The sequence below is a fragment of the Triticum urartu genome, chromosome 2 (genome assembly GCF_003073215.2).
Source record: "Triticum urartu cultivar G1812 chromosome 2, Tu2.1, whole genome shotgun sequence".
Classification (NCBI taxonomy): Eukaryota; Viridiplantae; Streptophyta; class Magnoliopsida; order Poales; family Poaceae; genus Triticum; species Triticum urartu.
In genome coordinates, this window is record NC_053023.1 from 143,763,668 (window position 1) to 143,787,459 (window position 23,792).

At 48.1% G+C, this 23,792-nt stretch overlaps 2 protein-coding genes across 2 annotated transcripts; one reads left to right on the top strand and one right to left on the bottom strand.

Annotated features, from left to right (window-relative positions):
• Positions 1-4,709: 4,709 nt before the first annotated feature.
• Positions 4,710-10,977, top strand: LOC125536440 (formin-like protein 13). Its single transcript, XM_048699671.1, has 4 exons — positions 4,710-6,483; positions 6,580-6,773; positions 9,351-9,589; positions 9,964-10,977. Exons 1-4 carry the CDS (start codon positions 5,321-5,323, stop codon positions 10,765-10,767), a joined length of 2,400 nt encoding a protein of 799 aa, XP_048555628.1. The 5' UTR covers positions 4,710-5,320; the 3' UTR covers positions 10,768-10,977.
• Positions 10,978-13,976: 2,999 nt separating this feature from the next.
• LOC125536441 (omega-6 fatty acid desaturase, chloroplastic) lies at positions 13,977-19,649 on the bottom strand. Its single transcript, XM_048699672.1, has 10 exons — positions 19,376-19,649; positions 19,206-19,257; positions 17,972-18,204; positions 17,740-17,883; positions 17,476-17,627; positions 17,109-17,231; positions 16,814-16,991; positions 15,348-15,466; positions 14,532-14,646; positions 13,977-14,437 (listed from the first exon to the last, which is right to left on the bottom strand). The coding sequence occupies exons 1-10, from the start codon at positions 19,427-19,429 to the stop codon at positions 14,276-14,278; spliced, it is 1,332 nt and encodes a 443-aa protein (XP_048555629.1). The 5' UTR covers positions 19,430-19,649; the 3' UTR covers positions 13,977-14,275.
• Between the last annotated feature and the right edge of the window lie 4,143 nt (positions 19,650-23,792).

Here is a 23,792-nt window from a genome sequence, read left to right on the forward strand (position 1 = left end):
GTCCGATTTAATGGTCAATTGTTGGAACCTTTTTATCCTTCTTGTGGGCTCAGGCAAGGGGATCCATTATCGCCGTACTTGTTCCTGTTTGTGGCTGAAGCCCTATCTTTGTTTAAAGGATGCATGTGACAAAGGTGGTCTAAAGGATTTCCACTTGAACAGACATGCACCAGGTATTTCTCATCTATTATTTGCAGATGATAGTCTTCTGTTTTTCAAGGGGTCCATAGATCAAGCCTTGGTCATTAAAAATATTTTGTCGGGCTATAAGCGGGGAACTGGTCAACTTCTGAGCCCCGATAAGTGTTCGATCAAGTTTGGCAAAAAGTGCAGTATGGAGGATCAGGTGGCCACTATGGTTATCCTTAATATTACTTCAGAAGGGTTTGAAGATAAGTACCTTGGCTTACCGGTACCTGAGGGTAGAATGAAGGTTGGTAAGTTCCAATCAACAAAAGACAAGGCATTAAAAATAGTTTCAGACTGGATTGAAAAATATGTCTCCAGTGGTATAAAGGAAAATCAAATAAAGGCAGTTTTGCAAGCGCTCCCAGTGTACGCCATGGGTATTTTTAAATTTTCAGCTTCATTATGTGATGAATGATCTCAGATTAAAAGAAACTTCTGGTGGGGGGACGAAGATGACAGAAGGAAAACTCATTGGCTAGCTTGGGATAAACTCACAAAACCTAAAAGAGAGGGAGGCATGGGTTTCCGAGATCTTAGATTGTTTAATCAAGCTATCTTGGCTAAACAGGCTTGGAGGTTGCTAGTGAATCCAGATTCTTTATGTGCTAAGGTTTTGAAGGCGAAATATTATCCTAATGGTCACATATTGGATACTGCTTTCCCGCAGGCTACCTCCGTGAATTGGCAAGGCATTGTGCATGGATTGGATCTGCTAAAAAAAGGGGTCATATGGAGAGTGGCCGATGGAAAAAATGTTAATATTTGGAGAGATAATTGGCTACCTAGAAATTCTGGCCTCAGAGTTTTAGTCAAAAAGAACCGCACTAGACTGAAATGGGTCTCTGAATTATTCATAAGCGGAACAAGAAGATGGGATGAAAATTTAATCAGGCACCTATTCTATAACCATGATGCTGAGGAGATCCTAAGGTTACGTATTTAGACTATAGGTGAGGGAGGTCTAATCGCTTGGTACTATGAGAAAAATGGCATGTTCTCGGTTAAAAGTGCGTATAAACTGACTTTAAACCTTCAGGATGGCAAGGAAAGAAGTGTGTGGGATGTTATTTGGAAAGCCAAAGTCCCGAGCTGCGTCTAACAGTTTGGCGACCCAGGTAAACAGAGTTATTCATCACCAAACGGTGTCAGGTATGTGTACTATATGCGGGATGGAGGATGAAAGTACTTTCCATGCCCTTGTGTCTTGCCCAAAGGTGCGTGCGTTTCGTTTTGCTATGAGAGAAGAGTGGAATATTCCTGCCGAGGAGCTTTTCAGATTTACGGGGCCGGACTGGATGTTTATTCTGCTTGATCAATTGGGGTCGCCAGAACATGATCAAGTTTTATTCATGCTTTGGAGAGCTTGGCATCTCAGAAATGATATGATCTTCGGGAAGGGGAAAGAATCCTTACGTGCTTCTGTCACTTTTGTGGGAAATTACTGGAAATCTTTCACAAATGTCAAAAACTGTGCGCAAGTTGACTTAAGCATCAAAGGTAAGGGGGGGATTGATAATGGGAGGTACATCACACCAATCGCGAAGGCTCATCGTAATTGGGAACCACCGGACCAAGGGTATATTAAAATAAACGTTGATGCTAGTTTTGTGGAGAGCATGAGATCTGCCAGCATTGGGATAATTGCCAGGAATCACCTTGGCGAAGTCCTGGTTTCCTCATGGGATTTTATCGGGTCGTGCACTTGTGTGGATAAAGCAGAATTTCGTGCGGCGCTTGCTGGGTTATATATTGGTATTACATTCCATAGTCCTGTTATTTTGGAGACTGACAGCGCGGCTGTTGCTTTTTCTCTGGCAAAAGATTCTTTTGACAGGTCTCCTTTTGTGGACCTGAAAAAGGAGGCGATGAGTGTCTCAAACCTCATTAAGGATTTCAAGATAGTGAAGATTGACAGGCAGGCAAATAGGGTGGCGCATGAGATTGCTAAATTTTGTTTTGATAGTAAGTCAGACGGTGTTTTATGTAATAGTGTTCCGCCCTGCGTGGCTAGATTTGTAATGAATGATTGTAAGAATTTTGTTATTTCTGATTAATATATGGGGGGTTTTCAAAAAAAAAAAACCTGTCGATGCCTTCCTACTCATGTGTCTGTGCGTAGGTGTGCTGCCCCTTGCTTGGGCTGGGCCTATATCTGGTGCGGACCTTTATTTTCTTCGGCCGTTGGCTGCATTTTCTCCTTTTCTTTTTCAAGTCTGTGCCGTGACTCACTCTAATTCTTCTAGTTTTTGTACATTTCCATTCAGCACCATTTATTTCTTTTTCTTTTTCAGTGTCTGTTATTTCCTTTTTGTTTCATTATTTGTTTTAAATTATGAACTATCTTAAATACATTTTTGTTTTATTTTCATTTTCTATTTTCTCATTATATATTCCTTTTTATTATTTATTTATTCACTTTTAATTAATGAACTTTTTTCACTCACATATTTTCACTTTACAATGTCGTGCAAATCTTGATCGCATGTTGCTTTTTCGTGTGCGCCCCATGTCGTGGTTAATAAAACAAACAACTAAACTACGCTGGACTGAAAATTTAAAGAAACAGAGCTAGGACAAACAAACAATGAACATCCCGTAAAAAACGAACAATGCTAGATTAAAAAAAATGATACAATGATGGGCAGAAAATTTAAAGAACAAACGGGGAGAAAGTTGTGGCCACAAATAGGATGACGTCATCTTAGATGTAACATAATATCTCACATCTAGACAAGATATGGTGAGACCCATACATGTAATATGATACATACAAATACCCTTCCCATCCACGTACCACTTGTAGCAAAGCTGCCTAGGCTGCTATAAAAGCAAGGCATCGATGCCAAACAAGCACATCTCGATCAATAGTTTGCCCTGTGTTTGTGTCCCCACTAATGCATGTCGACGAGGCTACATCTACAGCACATTCTAACCAGTCGATGCACCCGCGGGCGGCCATGATGATTGTCACTGGACCGAATTGAATTGTCGGCAGGGCATCCTAGGCTTGTAGGCTCCCATCTGACGCACGCAGTGCTTGTAGTTGCAGAGCGGAGCATGGACCGCGAAGCATGCATACAAGGCCAGAGCTCCAAGAATCTCCGGCTGCCGGTGCTCCGAGCCGCGGGTGCACAATCTTGGAACTGTCGGCGCAACCCAACTCGCGCTCGTTTACAGGGCCGCTTGGGCCTTCAGAAGAACGCCTAGCCGGCGGCTAACCGCCGTCCGCTGAGCGACAACACAGCGGCATGTACGGGACGGAGCATGGACCAAAACAGCCGCCTTCCCCACGGCAGAAGCCAACAAATCGGCAGGTTAGCCGGTGGCCCGCGAAAGCTTCGATCAGCACGAGCGGGCGGCAGACGAAACGAAACGATCGCGATCCGCCCGTGCTCCTCTACACCTAGCCAATTCCACACACAGCGAGCGCGCGCGCGCGGCACTCACCAAACGGAGCCACTGGCGTCTGTCTCTAAACGGCTAGCGTAGGTATAGCTACAGCTACAGGGGCGACGGCCTTTCCAGGGGGTCATTATGCTTTGCTTCAGAGGGCGTGTATACCATACATGGCCGCAGCGCATGCTGAAAGGAACTGGACGGGGAAGGAGGCTGAAGCGGACGAAAGCGCTCGTGTCAAAAGCTCAATGAATCAAACCAGAAAGTCCCGTCAGCCTTTGCTTGCTAGATGAGGTAGTACATGTGGGGAATATATATAAAAATAAAAATAAAAATAATCATGGACGGTACCGCGATCGACGATGGCTGCACAAGTACGTCTTGATACACAGTAGTAGTAGTGTACTACTGGACTGTACTCTACCGAAATCATTAGACGAAGCCAATTCTTGTCAGCAGTGATGAGTTATGGCACCGGGAGTTTCAGTCAGACGAATTCACGCGCATGCTGAAACCGAGCTGCTCCTGCGGTTGTTCCGGGACGGTTTTGGTCATGCTGCCAGCCTGACAACTTCATGCCCGTCCCCACGGTCGGTGGTTGCAATGGAAGCTCCCAAGCAGCCGCGAATCTCGGTAAGATCCAATGATCCTCGGCCACGACCTGTGTTCTTCTTCTAGGCTTCTACTACTAGCTCGTCCCCCACTTTCCTCGGTTCGCTGTTGTGCTGGAGACGGCACTGTTGGCCAGCGTCCCATTACTGTTGGCGATATGTTCAGATTTGACACTGACGAAATGCGATCCCCATCGTATCTTTCTCTTCTCTTCCACACCCGCAAATCCCACATAGTACACCTCCAGATTTGATCGGCGGCCATGTTTTCGGTTCACCATCTACCAAACCCAGAGTTAAATTCCCCTCCGATTCCTTCCGCCGCGCGTGCAAAATCTCTCCACGTCGCCGCCGATTCCCGACAGGCCCTGCCAGTTAAACTCCCTGGCTGACAGCCACGCGCCAACAGTGCACCGCCACCGGGTGAGGTGGAAGAAAAAACGAGGTCGGGCAGGAACAAAATTTCTTTTCTTTTTTCCGATTGATTTGATTGACAAGAACAAATTCAGATATCGCGTCGTCTCACCCCCAACCTGGCTCGTGTAGTCACCCCGTGGGGCCCGCGAGCGGTCTGGTCCGAAGTCTGAACCCGCTCGTGTGCGAACACGCCAACAGCTCAGTTCTTCATTTACTTTCTACTACCAGCTTCTTCTTCTTCTACTACTACTTCCAGGCGAGGCCGCGACGACTGCCAGCGGGGACGCTGACGCGTCATCGGCTCCCCATTCATTGCGCTCCCGTGGGAGACCACCTGGTTCAACACGCCGAAATGGCGGGTCGCTCCCTCGTCCCTCGCCTGATTTCACAGCCGCTAGTAGTATTCCTCCTGCGATCGTCGTTGCTCAGCCTGTCTCCGCGCTGACTGACTCGCGGGGCCCACGCGAGGCCGGGGCCCGGGGGTCAGCGAGACGGGATCCGGGAGAAAGCGAGCCTTGCCTGCATCGCACGCCGTCGCCGCTATCGGCCAGCCAGCCTCACTCCCCCCTCCCTTCTCCCTGCCTACAATACAAAGAGCACGAAACTGAAGCAGCGACGCGAAAAAAGGTTTCGAAAAATCAGAATCCATGGGAATTTAGATTAGAATTACTTACAGGGGTTTCGAACTCTCCGCGGCTGCTGCGCCCATGGGAACGACGAGGCCGGGTGCGCGCGCGGTGCTCGCTCTGGTGCTCTGCGAGCTACTGCTGCTGCTGTCGCCGTCGGCGGCGGCGGCCGACGGCGGTGGTCTGCCGCGGCGGTCGCTGCACCAGCCCTTCTTCCCGATCGGCTGGTCCCCGCCGCCGCCGGCGTCCGCGGATGTTGCCGCGCCGCCGCCGCCGGCTGCCGCCGCCGCCGCGACCTCGGGCCCCGCGCGGTCCGCGCCCAGCGTCACCAACATCGTCGCGATCGCGCTCACAGCGGGCCTCGTCGCGCTCGCGGTGGTTTCCTACTCCTGCGTCCTCCTGTGGCGCCGCGTCGCCGAGGGCGCGGAGGACGACCGTGCCGCCGCGAAGCCGGCGGGGGCCCTTGCCGCGAGAATTCCGAGTGATGCCGGGAGCAGCGCCCGGCACCAGACGTCGCCGCCGCCCAGCTCCACCGCGTCGGACGCGATTTACCTGGACCCTCTCACCGCGGTGATGGAGGTGCGCCACCACCGGTCCAGCCCTGACCTGCGCCCTCTCCAGCTGCAGAAGCAGCCCAGCCCTGACCTCCGCCCGCTGCCGCCGCTGAAACGGATGGGCGCGCAGCCGACGCCGCCGCCCGCGGCCACGCCGCCTATGACCGGCACGGAGTACTCCTCCTCCGACGAGGACCAGGCGACGTTTTACACCGCGCGGAAGACCAACATGTCTTCGTTCAGCCGGAGCACGAGCCAGCGCAGCACCATGGAGTACGCAGTGCCGCCGCCCGTGGCGCCTCCACCCTTGCCGCCCGCTCCCGCGCCCGCGCCGATGCCGCCGCCGCCCGCTCCCGCGCCCGTGCCGATGCCGCCGACGCCCGCTCCAGCGCCCGCGGCGCCGCCACCGCAAGCGAATCGCCTGCGACCTCCTCGTCCGCCACCGTTGCCGAGGCAGAGACTGCTGCGGCCGATGCCCGCCGAGTCGCCTCCTCCTGCCGCCCTGGCCAATTTAGCGCTGACCAGTCCCCCTGAAGCCTCTGTCCAGAACAGGGAAGCCGAGAGCTCTGACGTCCAGCCGGGCGGAAGCACCCGGCCGCCCAGCCTGAAACCGCTGCACTGGGACAAGCTCCGGGCCATCTCCGGCCGCACCACAGTCTGGGACCAGGTCAAGAATTCCGACTCATTCCGGTACGCCCCTCTGCCATTCCTGTTTCCACAGTATCTCGGCGACCTCATTGTTTTCTCACCGAGCTGTTGTTGGCAACCGTGTGGTGATATTTACAGCGTGGATGAGGCGGCAATGGAGAACCTGTTCCCCCAAAACAGCGCCACCGCCGCCGCGGGGAATTCCGGTCAGGCGGCAGCGAGAGGAGGGCAGCACAGCCGGCTGCTCGACCCAAAGAGGCTGCAGAACGTGGCTATCATGCTCAAGGCGCTCAATGTGACCGCAGACGAGGTGATCGGAGCACTCCTGCACGGTGAGTTTGCACACTCTTATTACCACTTCCCGTTTGTTCAGGTCCCCTACCACAACTGTCCTTGTGGCGCTTGCAATTCTGTCTTCTGTTCTCTTGTGCAATTCCGGAGGCCACATGTCATGCCAGTGCATGAGTACAATCTAGTTATTGCTGAACCAAGTACATTCAGCAACTTGGCAAATGATTGAAGACCACTGGTTGGTCCACAATGCCAAGTCCCATACCAGTGCTACATAAGAGGGCTGCAAAGGATTGATTGGGAAAATTTCACCCTGACAGGTTTACTTGAATTGGTAAAACTTTCACATTCAGAATATAACCCGTGCTACGATTAAGCTGGTCCCGTGTTTTGTTCCTTCCAAATGGCCCTGTCATGGTGATCATGGAACTACTAGATACATGAACTGCAAGCCATTATTGTGCTCATCGGTTATAAGAAGGTCCGCGTCACACCTTTCACATGCTTCATCAAACCGTTTTCTAGTCGTATGTTTCACACAGGAATTTTGTGCCCGAATTGGCGAAACACGTCACCATGTTCACCAAATACGCATATACTATACCTTGAAACCCGTATAATTATCAGGCAGAGCAATCCAGCGATTGTCGTGTTGCTCACCTAACTAGTATACATTCCTAACATACCGGGAATCTTTCCCACTTCCCTACATGACACCTTTTCTTTTATTTTGATGTGAGCCGATAGCGAAGGCTCCTATACTTGTCCTGCCTTTTGACCTCAATTGTCACATTCAAGATTTTTCTCTTGGGTGGGAGGTTGCTTTCACGATCAAATCGTCTGGATGCAGTGCGTTCCAACAAGGATCATTCTTGCATTTATAAGCTTATGTTGGTGGATAGTTGAGTTTCCAGAGCTGAGGGCCTGGACCGCGGGACGCATCTGACCAATGAAACGCATATTTTTTTCTTTCTTCTGTGGTTAAGTCTTGATTAGTTGGTGTGGATATCTTTGTGAACAATCGGTGATATATCATCATTAGTCATGTCAATTTAGGCAATAGTAAGATTGTGGGGCAGATTAGGACATGTATTGGAGAGGAGATCTGCATCTTTTGACAAGACACAAGTGCTTTACCTTTACCTTGAGATATATGATGTGTATATTTTCGATTTGGTATCACATACAGTTACCAGGGTTAATTGTTTCATGTGAATGAGGTGTTAGCTGCGTTGAATTTCTACATTTTTTTTACATACAAAGTTAGAAGTCATTCCCTGCTAATTTTGACTTGCCCCTTCATTGAAGATTTTTTTTCCTCAGATTATTCATCACTTCTTGTCAACTTTTCTCTTTTATTTTCTCTCGAGAAACACTATTCTCTTGTATTGTGTCGCAGAAGCATCACTTTCGTCATTGTCCTTTAGGGATATTATTGAATGCTAAATCTATTGGAATATTATTGCATACTTAATCTGTTGCCGGTGGACAATCTCGTTTGATCCTCTCAAACTTTTGTTTCGTAGATTGCAATTAGTTTGATAAAAAAAAAGGGCAGCCCGGTGCATGTAGCTCCTGCTTGCGCAGGGTCCGACCATTTTGGGTCTTTAGTACGCAGCCTTTCCCTGCATTTCTGCAAGAGGCTGTTTCCAGGACTCGAACCCGTGACCTCATGGTCAAAAGGCTACAGCTATATAAGTATGAGGTTATTTCTTTGGACAATAGTACATATGAGTTGTCGGGATATGTTCACTGCTCAATTTGTCGTTTGGTAGAAGTAGCATACATTTTCCAGGATTTTAGTGGGAGGTCCTTTGGCCATGCACACCTTCAGACATATTCAGCCCCATAGCTGGTTCTGAAAGTGACTGGTGTATTATGAGTTATATCGCTAGTTTGCATATCGTTGTTATGAGGTGTCTTCCATGTGTGCTATTACATCAACTAGAATGATTAGCAAGGCGCTGTTAAGAGACAGGAGCTTATTTTGTTAGAGAGAACCTTCTGTAGAAAACGATAATGCTGTGGATGACATAGTAGTGGGCCTATTACTCTGTTTTTGCTTCAGTTACGATGCCACTTGGAAGCATTCATTAGCTTATTTTTGTTTTTGGCAATGACATTATCTATGAATGTTTGATCCAACAAACTTTTTTCTACGACCTTTTTTTATTGTGCTCAACCAACAGATCGCATCTGTACATTTATCATAAATTCAGCTTTCAAGAATACTGTTCACTCTTTACAGCATCGAATATATATAACTCATGTGCTACATGACACAATGGAAAGTTCAGCACTACTTGTGTAATATAGTATAACGCTTGAATATTTTAATGTTGTATTAAAGGTGTGACTTTTCATTAGAAAGAAAAGAGGTGGACAGCAATGTTCAGACTTCAGACTGCATTCATGATCCTCCTTTTGGCAATGCATTTTTTTCCTGTTTCGGTTGTTGACATAAATACTAAAATGGTAAATCGTCCTTCTGGCATGTTGTTTAAATCAGGAAGTCAAGTCCACCTGAAATTGATTGAGTTTTTTTTTATGTATGGAGTTTGTTTTATCGACCCTTTGACGATCTGAATCATGACAGTTTTGATTCCATGAATAAACAGGAAATCTGGAAGATAAGCCTGAGTTGTATGAAACACTAGCTAAGATGGCACCAACAAAAGAAGAAGAGTTGAAGCTGAAAGATTACAGCGGCAACTTATCAAAAATTGATCCAGCAGAGCGCTTTCTAAAAGACATCCTTAATGTTCCTTTTGCCTTCAAGAGAGTGGATGCAATGCTTTACAGAGCAAACTTTGATGCTGAAGTGAATTATTTAAAGAAATCTTTTGGAACTATGGAGGTAACTAGCTATGATGAATTGATGATTGCATCTTATAATTTGCATTTTACAGTACTTCCTCTTATATTTTCTTTTTGTTAGATAAATCAATCATAAATGTTTCATGCTTCACAAAATAAACATCTGGCAATATTCAAGTTTGTGGTGCATTGGTTGTTAGTACTCTTTTTTGAAGTTCATCCTTTATTAACTTCTTAGGATATGTTCCAGTTTGTGTCTAAATAATTTATGACGTACTCCCTCTGTTCCAAATTACTTGTCGCAGGTATGGATGTATCTAGATGTATTTTAGTTCTAGATACATCCATTTCTGCGACGAGTAATTTGGAACGGAGCGAGTAATATTCAGGCCAATGTCAAATATACATTTTCAGGCAGCTTGTTCAGACCTAAGAAGCAGCAATCTATTCTTGAAGTTGCTGGACGCTGTTCTCAAGACCGGGAACCGCATGAACGACGGCACCAACCGAGGCGAGGCGAGGGCCTTCAAACTCGACACGCTTCTAAAGCTCGCCGACATCAAGTCAACCGACGGTAAGACGACGCTGCTCCACTTCGTGGTTCAAGAGATCATCCGGTCAGAAGGCTTCGACTCCGACCAACCAGAAACCAACAATCCTGGCACTGGCAGTGCCAGCAAAGAACGGTTCAAGAAGGACGGCCTGAAAGTGCTGGCAGGGCTCAGCAGCGAGCTCTCAAACGTGAGGAAGGCGGCCACGCTGGAGATGGACACGCTGAGCGGCAACCTGCTGAGGCTCGCGACCGACCTCGAGAAAGTGAGGCTGGTCTTGCAGCTCAGGGAGACGTGTGCCCGTCAGGAAAGCTCCGGCGCGGGGTTCTTCGAGTCGATGGATGGTTTTCTCGGAAGGGCGCAGGCGGAGATCGGGAGCATGAAGGTGGCGGAGAGGGGCGCGTTGCAGCGTGTGAAGGAGACCACGCAGTACTTCCATGGCGATGGCAACATGGAGGAGCCTTCTCAGCCTCTGAGGGTGTTCATGGTGGTGACAGAGTTCCTGTTGATACTGGACCGCGTGTGCCGGGACGTCGGCAGGACGCCGGAGCGGGTGATGATGGGGTCCGGCAAGTCGTTCCGCGTCAGCGCCGGCACGTCGGTGCCGCCTCGCCGGTATGATTCGCGGACGCTTAGCTCGTCGGACGAGGACAGCTCGTCGTCGTAGAGCAGCAGCTTAGAGGAATGTCCCTTTTTTTTGGTGGGGTGCACAGGATAGTGCTAGTGGTGATTTTGAGGGCGGTGATTCTTGCACCCTCAGGGCCGTTACTTTACTGTGTAATAGTACTAGATGTCTACAAAGGTTAAAAATATAGCTGTACAAAGACAAAAGTTTTTCTTGATTCTTACATATATGGGGGGAATGGGAAATTGTTCAGCTCACCATGTTATTTTACCTGTCTCGTTGCTTCCCTTTGTGTAGTTCTCAGTAGTAGTCTGCACAGATTGAAGAATGAAATGCGCCATTAGTCCATTAACTCGAACAAAATGAACTAGCCATGGTTGCACTTGCATGAGTGTCCTTCTGAATCTGCTGATCAGGATGAAGTTTCCGAAAATGTAGAAATAAAGTTCAGCTTTGAAACAATTTACTAAGCCGTCTTTGCAGATCAACCCGACTAGTCATAAATCGTGGAGGTGGAGCTACCCGCAGCCTCTGCATGATCGGGTCGCTGAGGTTGAAGTTGGGGGGTTGCTGGGCAAGGGACCGATAGGTAGGTACGATGGGAATTCTGGTGTACGAAAAGGCAGAGGAATACCACCACTACCAAAGCTATGACAACGAGGAGAACAAAGGAAGTAAAGTGCTTGCCGGTGATGGGCACGAAAAAGAGGCCATGGGACGGGAGATGGCGACGCCAAAGTGATGATTCCCGTTGTGTATTTTTGTGTGTACGTTTACTGCCTCGTGAACGTTGCTCCGCAGGAGTAGAATACGCGTAGCACGTTGCGACCATTTACGGCCTCTGAAAGCAAGGATGGGATGGACTGTAGATTTTCTGATGGGCGCTAGTGCGCTGCTGCAGAAACGGCGTTGAGTTCATAGGGAACGAACGATCTATTCTGAACCTGGTGTGCTGATCGAGTGATCGGAGTGAGGAAGCGAGACGAAGGGAGAGGGCAGGCAGTCCACCGATCATGGCGTCCTTGCGCGCCCGGTACCGGAACGAAACTTCCGCCGCCGGGGGCGGCGCCGGCGCGGCCAAATTTGACGCGAATACACGGAAAATTCTCCAACAAGCCGGGGGCTGCTACGCGAGCCCTTCTATTTTTTTTTGAGGGGTAACCCTTCTATTAAAGCGAGGACATAGTCAAATCACCCGCAAAAAAAAAATCAATCGTAGCTCTTCTATATGGGCCGGCCCAAAAGCTCTTCCTCCTCGCTCCTGAAAATACACTCGTTTCACAAAGACAAAAATCACCCCTAAAGAAACAAAGACAAAAATCAATTTGTCTAAAAAAAGAGACAAAATCAAAGCTCCTCGCTCCCAAAAAAATCGGTTCCCGTTCTAGAGCCGGATTTAAAATACATTGTTTAAATAAAGTCATCTAAAATACACTCCTTCCGTTTTTAAATATTTGAAGTTTTTGGGTTTGTCCTAAGTCAAACATCGTTAAGTTTTTGTTTTTGGGTGAAAACACCGTTAACTATGACCATGTATAAAAAAAAGATATACTAACATCTACTACAATGTAAACTACTCCCTCCTAAAGAAATATAAGAGCGTTTAGATCACTACTTTAGTGATCTAAACACTCTTATATTTCTTTACAGAGGGAGTATATATAGCATGAAAATATATTTTATGATGAATATACTGGCCCTAATTTGATGTTATAAATGTTGGCATATTTTTAAATAGACTTGGTCAAAAGTTTGACTTAGGACGACCTAAAGCTTCAAACATTTTGGAATGGACCAACTACATACGAAAAAAAATGTTCATCTCATATTTTTAACATATACTCATGTTTAGGGAAAACATATTATTTACCCCCAAAAATGTCCATGTGTTATGCAAAACAGTTCATTGAAACTTCTTTACGTTGTCTTGTATATGGACGAGACAAAGTCTTTTTTTTTGCAGGGAAAGAAAAAGCTTGCTTATCTTTCATTGACTAGCAAGAGGCTCATGCGTTGCACGGAACATCAAGATGCATTGTATGAGTAGCTTATCTTGTGGAAGAAAAGGATGAACGAGAAAATGCCTTATTTACAAATGTGAAGAGGGTTGTGGGTATCTTTTTGCAAAATTGCCATAGTTTTCTTCCTATTCGTCAGATATAAATCGGACGGTTTATATTACAGGATGGCAGACACACCATCATCATCAATTCTGTTTTTTATAAGAGTAGAAATAGAAGAGAATAAAATGAGTGCAAAGAGGAGATACAACACGACACAAAATGCAAGTAGACATGAACATGGTACCTAGAGCAGAAGGACCAGGGATGCTCGGTCCAAACTAGTCCTGGCCATGGGAAGCCCGGCCCAGCCCGAAAAAGCCCGACCCGGCCCGGCCCAACGCTGCTCCCCGGCTGGGCTGGGCCCGGGCCTATCGGTTTTGCGCTTTTCTGAAGGGGCCCGGCCTGAGGCCCGGCGAGCTTTTACGCATTCGGGCAGGGCTCTGGCCCAAAAAACAGGCCCAATGGCCGGGCCGGGCCTAGGCCTAGTTTTTTTGCTTCGGACTTGGCTAGGCCCGGCTCGAGGTTTGGCCAGGTATAGTCCAAACCAAGGATACTATACAGCTAAAACCACAAAAGCCCCAATTTAGAGGGGCAAGCGAACCAACACGAAGCCCACCATCGCCAAACCCCTGGGGATACCGCGAGCGACCAATACAACACCTTCATGAAGGGAAAATGACCCCGTGATGCCGTCGTCATCTGATCCAAAGAACCGGACCTAAGGTTTCCCCTAAACTCGAAGAGGGAGGCGCGGGAGGAGGCCATGACGCGCCTCCAAGAAGGAAAACGACACCTGTGGTGTCAGCAGCGAGACGAGAAAAAGCAACACACAGATACGAACGGAACTAACAATGGCCGATTTACAAGGCTGATGTCAGTCGACAGAGCCTAGCCACACTATTTCTACAAGGTGATGGTGAAAACTTTTCATGTAGATTGACTAACCATCCATGGATCGATGGAATCATCGAGTGAATGATGAAGCCATCAGATGGAAATAGTACATCTGGCGTGGCGCAACAGAGAAGACGAGAGGAATACATAAAGCTTATTCATCTTTGCTGCGGCGATATGGAGATGGGCAGATAATGGCCTAGAATTTCATTTCTTGAACTTGTGATATCGTTGCCATTTTACTGATGCAATCTAAATATTGTTCGTGTCACTTTGCAGATGTTTGAATGAGAATGAATGTGAAATACATATGCTGTTTCCTCTTGCATGTTTAATATATGACACTATAATATACTGTTATATGATGTTTCTACTCCCTCTGTACCAAATTACTCGTCGTGGTTTTAGTTCAAAGAAAGGGTAACACTCCAGGCGGCTTTCAATAAAAGCCATCTGCAATAAGGACTATCCCTGCCGACTTACAGTAAAAGCCATGCCTGAGCCGTCTGCGATGGACCTTTTGTAGTGTAATAATGGTTGTGATTGTTCTTTATGTCTAAATACTCTCTGACTAGTCAATGGTAGCAATTGCATCAAGCATAATCTGGCATGAACTTCTTAAGGAATCTTATTGGTTGAGATTCCTCAGGTACGAGCTCGTCAAAAGAAACGTAGTATCTCTCTTTGTCATACACATGGCACGTAGTCAGTATTGTCTTCATCAGCCGCCAATTCCAGCTGGCCTCGTTGATATACTGCAGACACAAGACATGCGGGGAGCACAAATGAAGCTATGATGTCAAGGCCCAGAGAAAATGCACAAAACTAGAAGGAGAAGTATCAAAGCACCTTGCCCCAGTTCTGTTTAATGGAGTTGTGGGCAGCACGAAGGTTATAACTTGGAATTCTCGGAGAAATATGGTGCGGGACATGTACGTTTATGTCATGGCAAAGGATCTCTATCCTGTAAATGTACAAATATGTTAGCCAGATAAAACTCAATTTCAGAATCAACATGTTTCCAAGACAAGTTGGCTAGACGGGAAAAGGAAGATGATTTGATTTACTCATGTTTATGTCTCCAAGACAATTTGGCTAGACGGGAAAAGGAAGATGATTTGATTTACTCATGTTCACCTAAAGTTCAAAAAAAAAGTTGGAACTTACACTCAGTACTCACAGTTTCGCATACATCCTTTATCACAGAATATTCACAAAACATTCCAAGATCCATTAGTAATGCACTAATATTAGATGCACTTCAGCGAAGTGAAGTTGAGTACCATTCTATTCGTACAGAACTAGGACCAGAACTCCACAGTTCAATTAAGCCTACTTAATTTACAATCAAAAGTGTACTTGGAAGGCCCCATCATATCCTCTCATGGCACTTTACCCAAAATGAAAAATGATTTGCAATCCAGAAACATAAAACAACATGCTGGTGTAGTTTCTTAATTTTCAACTGAAAGGCAAAGAAACAAATGCACAATATGCGTCGTTTTATTTGAATGCAAAGTCTTACAATCTTGTCATACTAATTCCATATGCAATGAGAATCAATATGGAGAACACTTCCTGAAAGTTTGTTTAACATATATGATCATAACAAGAGTCCTAATATGCATGTAAACAAAACTGAAAGCAAAGATAAATAATGTGTACCATCGAGGATAGCTACAGTGAACTGTGCCGTTTAATTGCGCCTGTGCAGCATTCCACTCTTTTGATGATTTGAAAGGTATATGAGGAGCAGTGTGATGTACCATCGTAAAGGTGCTCATCTGAAGCAAATAGTTTAAAGAACACAAAGTTAAGTTCAACTTACAGTACGCAAACTCATAAACAATGAAGTCGATATTTCGTAACTTGGACCAATATCATTATCTTTTTATGTATGCATTCCTTGTTCTGTCAGTGTCTTCGAGGCTTCTAGCCAATTTAGTCACTGCAAGTATTGCTGGGAGTTAATTCATTGTTGATCACAGGCGAACTTTGCTGCAGTCGATTCCGATAGGTGCTGTACACTGTCGTTTTGTGGTCAAAACCATCGCCGCTGTTGATATTGGAACAGCCGCCTCCCTGACGACCGGCCTAACCGCCATCTTCTGCCACCGCAGCCGGCTTCGCTGCCGCGCCGCCTCGTCACCCTGCCCTTCCCCAGCCACCTCCTCTGCTGGTCCGCCGCCGCCCGGCTATCCCTATAAATTCGGAGGGCCAGGTTCTTCGCTAGCGCCGGTGTGTCACCCCCAACCCTAATCCTAAGTCGGATCAGGGTTCGTCACTTCTCACCTGCCCTTCTCCGCCACGACTAGCTGCAGCATCGCCGGCTGAACCTCAGTATGCTGCTCGCCTGCGCTGCGGCCTCCGCAGCATCGCAGGCTCTGCCTTGTCCTGTGCTTGGTTGACATAAAGGAGTGGGTGCTATATGCCCGAATTGTTCGATTCAACCGCACCCCATGGTCGAATGCCGAAAAGTTTCCTTGGCTAGTACTCCCTCCGTTCCAAAATAAGTATTATTTATACTTTATAGTGTAGCTGCTGTTCGCAGCATTGGAAGATCAAAATAAACTTGTCTTTATGAAGACTACTAGTCTGTACCTTCCTAGTTCGTACTAAGATCACTGGGTGCAGAGAATTGGTATTATTAAATAAAGGAAAATCCTATGGCTCCGATGGGATAGTTCCATTTACATCTAGAAATTCGGCAAATTCTAGGTGGAAGCTTGCACAATTGGCAGTCTTCTAGGTAATCTGGTGGGCTCAAGTGTTCATTATTCAATTACCATGAATTTTAAATTCCAGTTAGTATAATATACTTCCACAGCTGAACAGGATAACCATGAATTTGGATACTGTACATCTGCAGTATTCCCTCCGTTCCAAATTATTTGAAGTTCTAGCATTGTCCTAAGTCAAACTTCTCTATATTTGACAAAATTTACAGAATTTTATTTTGCTATAATATCTGCTACATGCGAGCATTCCTGCTCCTATACAACTTCTCTATATTGGCATTTGTGTTCTATACTTTTGGTAAATCTAAAGAAGTTTGACTTAGGATAAAGCTAGAATTTCAAATAATTTGGAATGGAGGGAGTAAATGATAGTAACAAAAAACAGCAATGTACCCAAAAGTGATAAACCATCCATGGCATGAACCAAAACTTGAACCAGCCAGCTATTCCGGATTGAAGAATGATTAGGGGCCATCCAATTGCCATGAATGCAAAGACACACGCCAAACTTATCTTCACCCTAGGGAGTTCATTTGGTCTGAATTTTTTCAGATCAAAGTGCCACATCAACCTGACAAGTTACATTGTGAACATAAATGTTATTGCCTGGAGGAATTCATGAAAAGTAATTGAACATAAGAGATGGCCATCAAAACATGTGACTAGAGAGATGTTGGGTAGGATATACCAGTGAGCAATAGACATCCATGGCCTGATAGGACCATAACCAACTATAATTGCCTTCCTTAAGAAAGAAGACGATTCAATTTCCTTTTGCCAAACAGGTTGCCATGCAGTATCTTCTACTAACCTGGAGTTATACCAAGGTAAGAATTTGAATGACCAAAGCAGAACGTGGTTCAAAATGAAAAGGGCTTTCAAATCACGATATGGCTTTCTTTGAAGTATATGAGTCTTCTTGTTACAGTGCAACGCATGAACTGAAAACATCAAAAGTAAAGTAACAGGCTGATACTATCGACTCATTAACTTGAATGACAACAACATCATCTGGACCATATTGGAGATGATTATACAGGGAGGTATGTACATACATATTTGTCTTGGCATGATGTCTGTCATGCTTAAATCTCCAAGGTTCATAAGGGTAAATTAATGGCAGGAAGGCTAGAGTTCCAACGATATCCTCCACTAGCTTATTCCTTGAAAATGATTTATGTGCACAATCATGACCTATGACAAAAAACTTCACAAAGACATCAATTAAATCGTGGACATGCCACAAGGACAAAAGCAAGCAGGTGTGCAACACATGTGCAAGCACACCACAGGCAAGTTGGGAGGGAAAGAGAGCTTACCCCGGTCACTGCTGTACCAGCCCATGCCCAAGCAATGGGAAGAAGATACCATGGAGCTTTTGAAATAAGGAAAAGACCGAAAGCATACGAAGTAACTGATATAAGAACAGATGCCCAAGCCTTTACATCATCAATTTCGAAAACCTAGCAGGAGCGAAGTTTTACATAAGAAGAGTTTGAGTACAGGAAACATCAGGAGCATAGCTGGTATTGGCATTTGTCTAGTTGGTACCTCTTTAGGCAGAGTATCCATGACATCTTTAAGAGTAATGTTATCTGGTAGCTGTTCTCCAATTTGTTTGAAACCATAATCTTCAGACATTTGCTTCCTTTTTTCCTCGTCATCAAGCAGTGGTGGAGTAACAGGTAGCACTGCTGCTTGCAACCTTCCCCTTTGTTTCAATGGTAAAAATTGGTGGTGACTTCTCCCGGTGCATAAAGAAAATCTCTTAACAATAAGTGAACCTGGCAAAACATGAGAATGCAACATCCAAACAATGAAATGATGCCGCCAAATAAGAATGAAAATTGGGAAGTTAGATATATACTCCATCCATTCCGAAATATTTGACGTTCTAGGTTTGTCTTAAGTCAAACTTCTATCAGTTTGACCATGTATATATAAAAAGATATTAATATCTACAACATAAAACATACATAGTATGAAAATATATTTTATCATGAATCTAATGGAACTATTTTGATGTTGTAATTGTTGGTATATTTTACAATAGACTTGGTCAAACATAAAGATGGTTGAATTAGGACAAACCTAGAACTTCAAATATTTTGGAACTGAGAGAGTATATGTGATGAGCTGAGCAATTTCTCAACTATCTCATTTGTATAACAGTCTAATTACGGACGTGCTACAGTATGGATCTGTGCCCGAATCACGCGACTCCTTATTCTTCCTTGTGCAGAGACTTCTCCCTCTGGCGCCACCTCCTCACCTCCTCCTGCTCTGCAGGGTGGCTGCACTGCCTCCTTCTCTCCCACACCTGTTCTGGCTACATTGCTACTGGCGGTGTCAAGTCAGGGCACTGCTCACCAAAATCAGGCCATCCTCTAAGCCTGGCAGGGAGCTCATTACCGATCTTCGGTGTGCCACCTTGTCACTGTTGCCTCTACGGTCGCCGGCGTCGGGGTCAACCCTCTCAACCGCCAGAGTCCAAGCCACAAGCCTTTCTACCGAAGGAAGATTATTTGATATAACTAACCACTTGTAATGCTACATACAAGGACACGGCCTTGTATTCCCGCCATGCAATTGGCAGTACAATTCACAAATTCACAATACCACGACCTCGGCATGGTGATTTCCCATCCAATCCTGAACAGTTATATTCCAGGCAATTCAACGCATTGCTATGTCCACGAGAACAGGGGAGCCGTCTATTTCGCACCACACAAAGGGCCCTGCCTTTCCAACCCTAAATGCGAGTGCTAGGACGGCGGTACGGTACCTGACAGAGCTCCCGCGGCCGCTCTCCGCGGCGAGAGGTTCTTGGCGGGTGCCTGGGCATCAACAAGCTCAGGTAAGCGCCTCGCAGGCATTAGCGCGAACAGATGGCGGGCACATAAACAAAGCATGCGCAGGATTAACTGGAACATGATGACAGGATAGGGTTCCTACCCGCCGCAAGGAGAGGAGCTGCAGAGGGGCGGAGAGGCCGCTCGCCGTCGCCATCTGCTCCCGCCGCCGCGGGCAGAACGGGGAGAGTGTGGAGACGGCGGCGGGGAGCTGGCGAGAGGAGTGTGGAGATGGTTTGGATGGGGGAGGGGCCCTGCGCTGGCGTGGTGGTTGTGACGAACGCAGCCCGGCAGAGGCGAGGCGAGCGCGCGGCGCAGATTGCAGCGACGTGGCTGGGGGCGCGATAATGGCAAGAGGACCTGGCAATGGATTTTGCGTGACAAAGGGTTTATATTATTTTTTGCGTCACAAAAAGGGATATAGGAATACGGTTGATAACAATTTTTGACATGAAACCTGCGTGGCCCCGTGAACATAGACCATCAATCAAGGGCGATAAGAGCATCTCCACTCGTTCGGCCTCTGAACGCACGGTCCGGCGCTACTTTGGCCCTTTGTCTGGCGCATTTTGGGCCTTGGGGACGAAGTAGTTCCCAGCCACGTCCCCAGGTGTCGGCCCAAAAACGTTATAAATTCAAACTTGACATTTTCCACTATCCAAAAAAACGCCACAAGTCCAGCGATCAGCGGCTACCACATAGTTCAGCGATCAATAACTCGAAAGTTCGGCGTTAAAAAAGAAAGGACGTGTAGGCAATGCATCAAGCGGCGGCGTCCTCCTCCGGCGTTGGACTGGCGGGAGTCGACGTGCGCGGGCTGGTCGGTGACGGCCCGGCTTCTGTGTCGGGCGTCGTGGAGGCGTCATCGCTCGGGCTTGGCGGCGGCGTAGGGGGCGGCGTGGGAGTTGGCGCTGTCGTCGGCGACATCTGGTTCAAGATGAGGCCGCGCTCCACCAAGTACCACGCCTTGACCTGCTTGTCCATCGTCGACATGTCCGCCCCCATCAGGAATGCCAGGTCGGTGTTCCTCTTCTTCGCGGCGACGTTGGTCCGGAGTAGGTCGAGCTTGACAGTGTTGTTCGTCATCAACATCGACCACCGCACCTCGGATTTCTCTTCCCTCTGGGCTGCGTGGTTCTTGGCGTCGGTGATGCACTGCTCGATGGACGTGTGCAGTCGCGCGGTAGCCGGCGCGGCGTCCTTCGCCGCCTTGGCTCGTTTGTTGTCGTCTGGGCCCCAATCAGCCGCGCCCGGCGTCGGCGCGTCCGGCTTGTACGTCTCTTTGGCCTTGGCGAGGGTGCGTCGGACATCTACCCACTTCTCGCACTTCTTGTTCCAGGAGAACACATGGAGGTACTTGAACTCTTGGTCGGTGCTGCTGTCCTGGCGGTACATGGCGGACATCTGAACCATCTGCGCTGAAGAACAAGTGTCGGCGACGCAAACGGCGAAAAGGAGCGACAACCGGTGACGGTGCATACCTGACCCTCGACGTTGGCGCCGCTGTTCGGGCGAGCCACGACCTCCTCGACGATCCCATGCCATTTGTTGCAGGCCGTTTGGATGAGCGCCCAATGGTTCGCCATGGTCTTCGAGCCGCCCTTCATGTGGATGCCGGCGAAGTAGGGGTCGACCAACTTGCGCTCATCGAACTCCGACTTGATACACTCCCAGTACGTGTCGGCGCTCTGGTTCGTGCCGGTGATCGAGTCGAGGCAGACGGTCTTCCATGCTTCGGCGAGGCACTCGTCTTCTTTGGACGCCCACTTGATGCGCGGCTCGCCGGTCCTGGCCACCCGCTTCTTCTTTTTCCCTTTCCTCGCCGGAGCAGGCGTCGACTCCTTCTCTTCCTCCTCGTCGTAGTCGATCTCGTCATCCATGTCGCCGGCGAGGTCCATTGTATCGTCTTGCGCATGGAACCCGGGGGAGGCGGCGGCGGCCAAGCCGCTCGTGATGATGTCGTCCATGTCGGCTTTCGTCCCGTCAGGGGGGCCGAAATGTGACGACGAGGCTTGCGAGAAGAGCAGGGCGCCAGGGCGCAGCGGTGGCGTCGGGGAGGCGGCGTAAGCCGGCAGGAAGTAGGTGTACGGGGGTACTGGACGCCGGCGAACGCGGGTGAGGGCGCGCGCTGGGCGGGATGGCCATGCGGAAAGGTAATGTTGGGGTTGAACCCGCCGTGCGCGTCACCATCGGCATAGCCAGGCGAGGGCGCGCACCCCTAGGGTTGTGTCAATGGCGAGAAGCCGGCTGGCGACCCGACGCTCTGCTGGCTCTAGGCTTGCGGGCCGTGGCTGCCGGGTGGATTCATCATCCCCGCGCGAGACGCCTCTGCCTGCTCCGCCGCAGCCGATGCGGCCGCGGCCCGGGCCCTCTTGGCATTGAGCCTGTTCCGCCGGTCAGTGGTGACAGCCTCCCAGCGTTGAACCTCCACTTTCCAGTCGGCGTTCGACATGCCCGGTGGTTTTGCCGGCGGCACCCTCGGCTTCCTCTGCTTCAGCTGGGTGGCATCGGCACCAACAGCGGCGCGAGGGGCCATATACTTCTTCGGCGACATGGCGGTCGGATGGAGGGGAGATGGAGGAGAATGGCGGGAGAAGTATGGTAGAAGGGGAGAATGGAGGGAAAGGGGGGAAGCGGGGGATCAGCAGGAAAAAGGGTCGTCTCTCCCGACATAGCGGACCCACACGCCTTTTCGCTTCGGCCGACGACCCGGGCGACCCCCAGGGGATTGGGTTTGGCTTGGGTTCACCGACTCTTATTTCGGCCCAAACCGGCGATAAACAAGTCCCTGGGGGAGCGGCTGGGCCAATTTTTCGGTGCCGGCGCTAAAAAAAGGGTCCTGGGGGGCATGTTGGGGGCGCGAGTGGAGATGCTCTAAGGGCATTTATAATGGAAGCATCACCATGGTGCTGCCCCAGGAGATCCACATCACTGCACATCAGCATATGGAACTGAGACCACCATAGAGCTTCATATCTATCCAACGCGCATGTGCCCTTGTGACGTGAGCCGTTTCTATTTTTCCCATTCTTTACGATTTCCCATCTCTTCCCCTCATCCTATCTCTCTTCCCTTTTTTGCTTTCCTCCATGGAGAGACAGCCTCCTGCGGAGGAGTCTCTCACACCCGCGCAGCACCCGTTTGAGTGGCCACAGTGGTGTTCGAGCCTACCTGGCCTCTGGGGCATCAGACTGGGGCAACCCATTGGCCATGCCCTAAGACTTTAAATTTGGCCCCATATGATCTTGTTGTTTTGGGATGGGACGTGGACTTTTTGCGGGAAGAAACTTTACTCATAAATTCTGGAAACATGTAGAAAGAGCACAACTCTGCTTACGAAGTGCGAAAGGCCCTGTGCTTCAGGGAGACACCCCCATGGAGAAGAGGATGACACGTCGTTTGATTCGCACCTGCAGCCGGGGACTACGCCAGTCGAAGCCATGAGGGTCGCCCGTCGGTGGTGGCCGCCACCAATGACGAAGGAACATAACAACACAAGCACGAACATGAATATCAGCATCACACCTGCACAAAGAAGACACCCAGTAGATCCAAGTAAAGCTGCTTCAAACTTCATCTTCCAACCGCCACCGTCGTTACTTTGCCATCTAGGCGGAATGACCGACACAGATGAGCCCTTGTACACAACCTCTGAAGCTCCACAACGACGACGAGGTGCACATCGCTGCAACGGCGGAGCCCGAAGAGCAAAAGTGATGGGGACATGACTACCTTGGATATGACCAAAAATATTGCATACATGCATATTTGTCAGGTGATTTCTAGTGCAAACTATTCAATAATCTATTTATGTTATCCAGAATAAAAATACTTCACACACTTTTGTGTTTTGTCTTATTGCAGGTATATGGGACATTTCTACAATCCACATATGAAGATAAGGGAAAGGAGAAGTTTATGTTATGTTCAAAAAGTCCTCTCACGTCACTTTTGGGCCAAAAGAAGATAGAGTCCAAGTCTCTCACGTTTTGGATTCAGATTCGGACTGCACAGACATACCTGACTCAAAACGTCAACAACTTTTTCATACGGACTCCGAATTGGATGATTCTTTTTTTGTTGGAAAGTAGATTTCATGCTCTTTCCAACCCAATTGGAATCACCTTCAAATTCGCCCGGAGCATTGAGATATCGACGAAACAATCTGATGCTGCAGCAGAATCCGAGTCAAACAACAAGTCCAAAGGTGTTGCACCACCTCCACTTGGGCCCATGAGCCTTGTACGACCTAGGGTTAGTTTTAGGCTGCCTTGGGACGTCCTTCCACCTCCTTGGCCGCCACCCCTTGCTCCTATATAAGTAGATCCATCTAGTAGCTTTTTCCTTAGGACTTGTTTAGTTAAAAGTTAGCCATTGCAACTTCGTGTACTTCGTTTATGTCCAACGACCAGACCAAGACCGCTTACGGATCCCCACCATTATCAATACTTCATATATATTCGCAATATTCAGATTTCTTTATCATATTCTTGCTCGTTCTTCGATTGCTTGCAGGAATA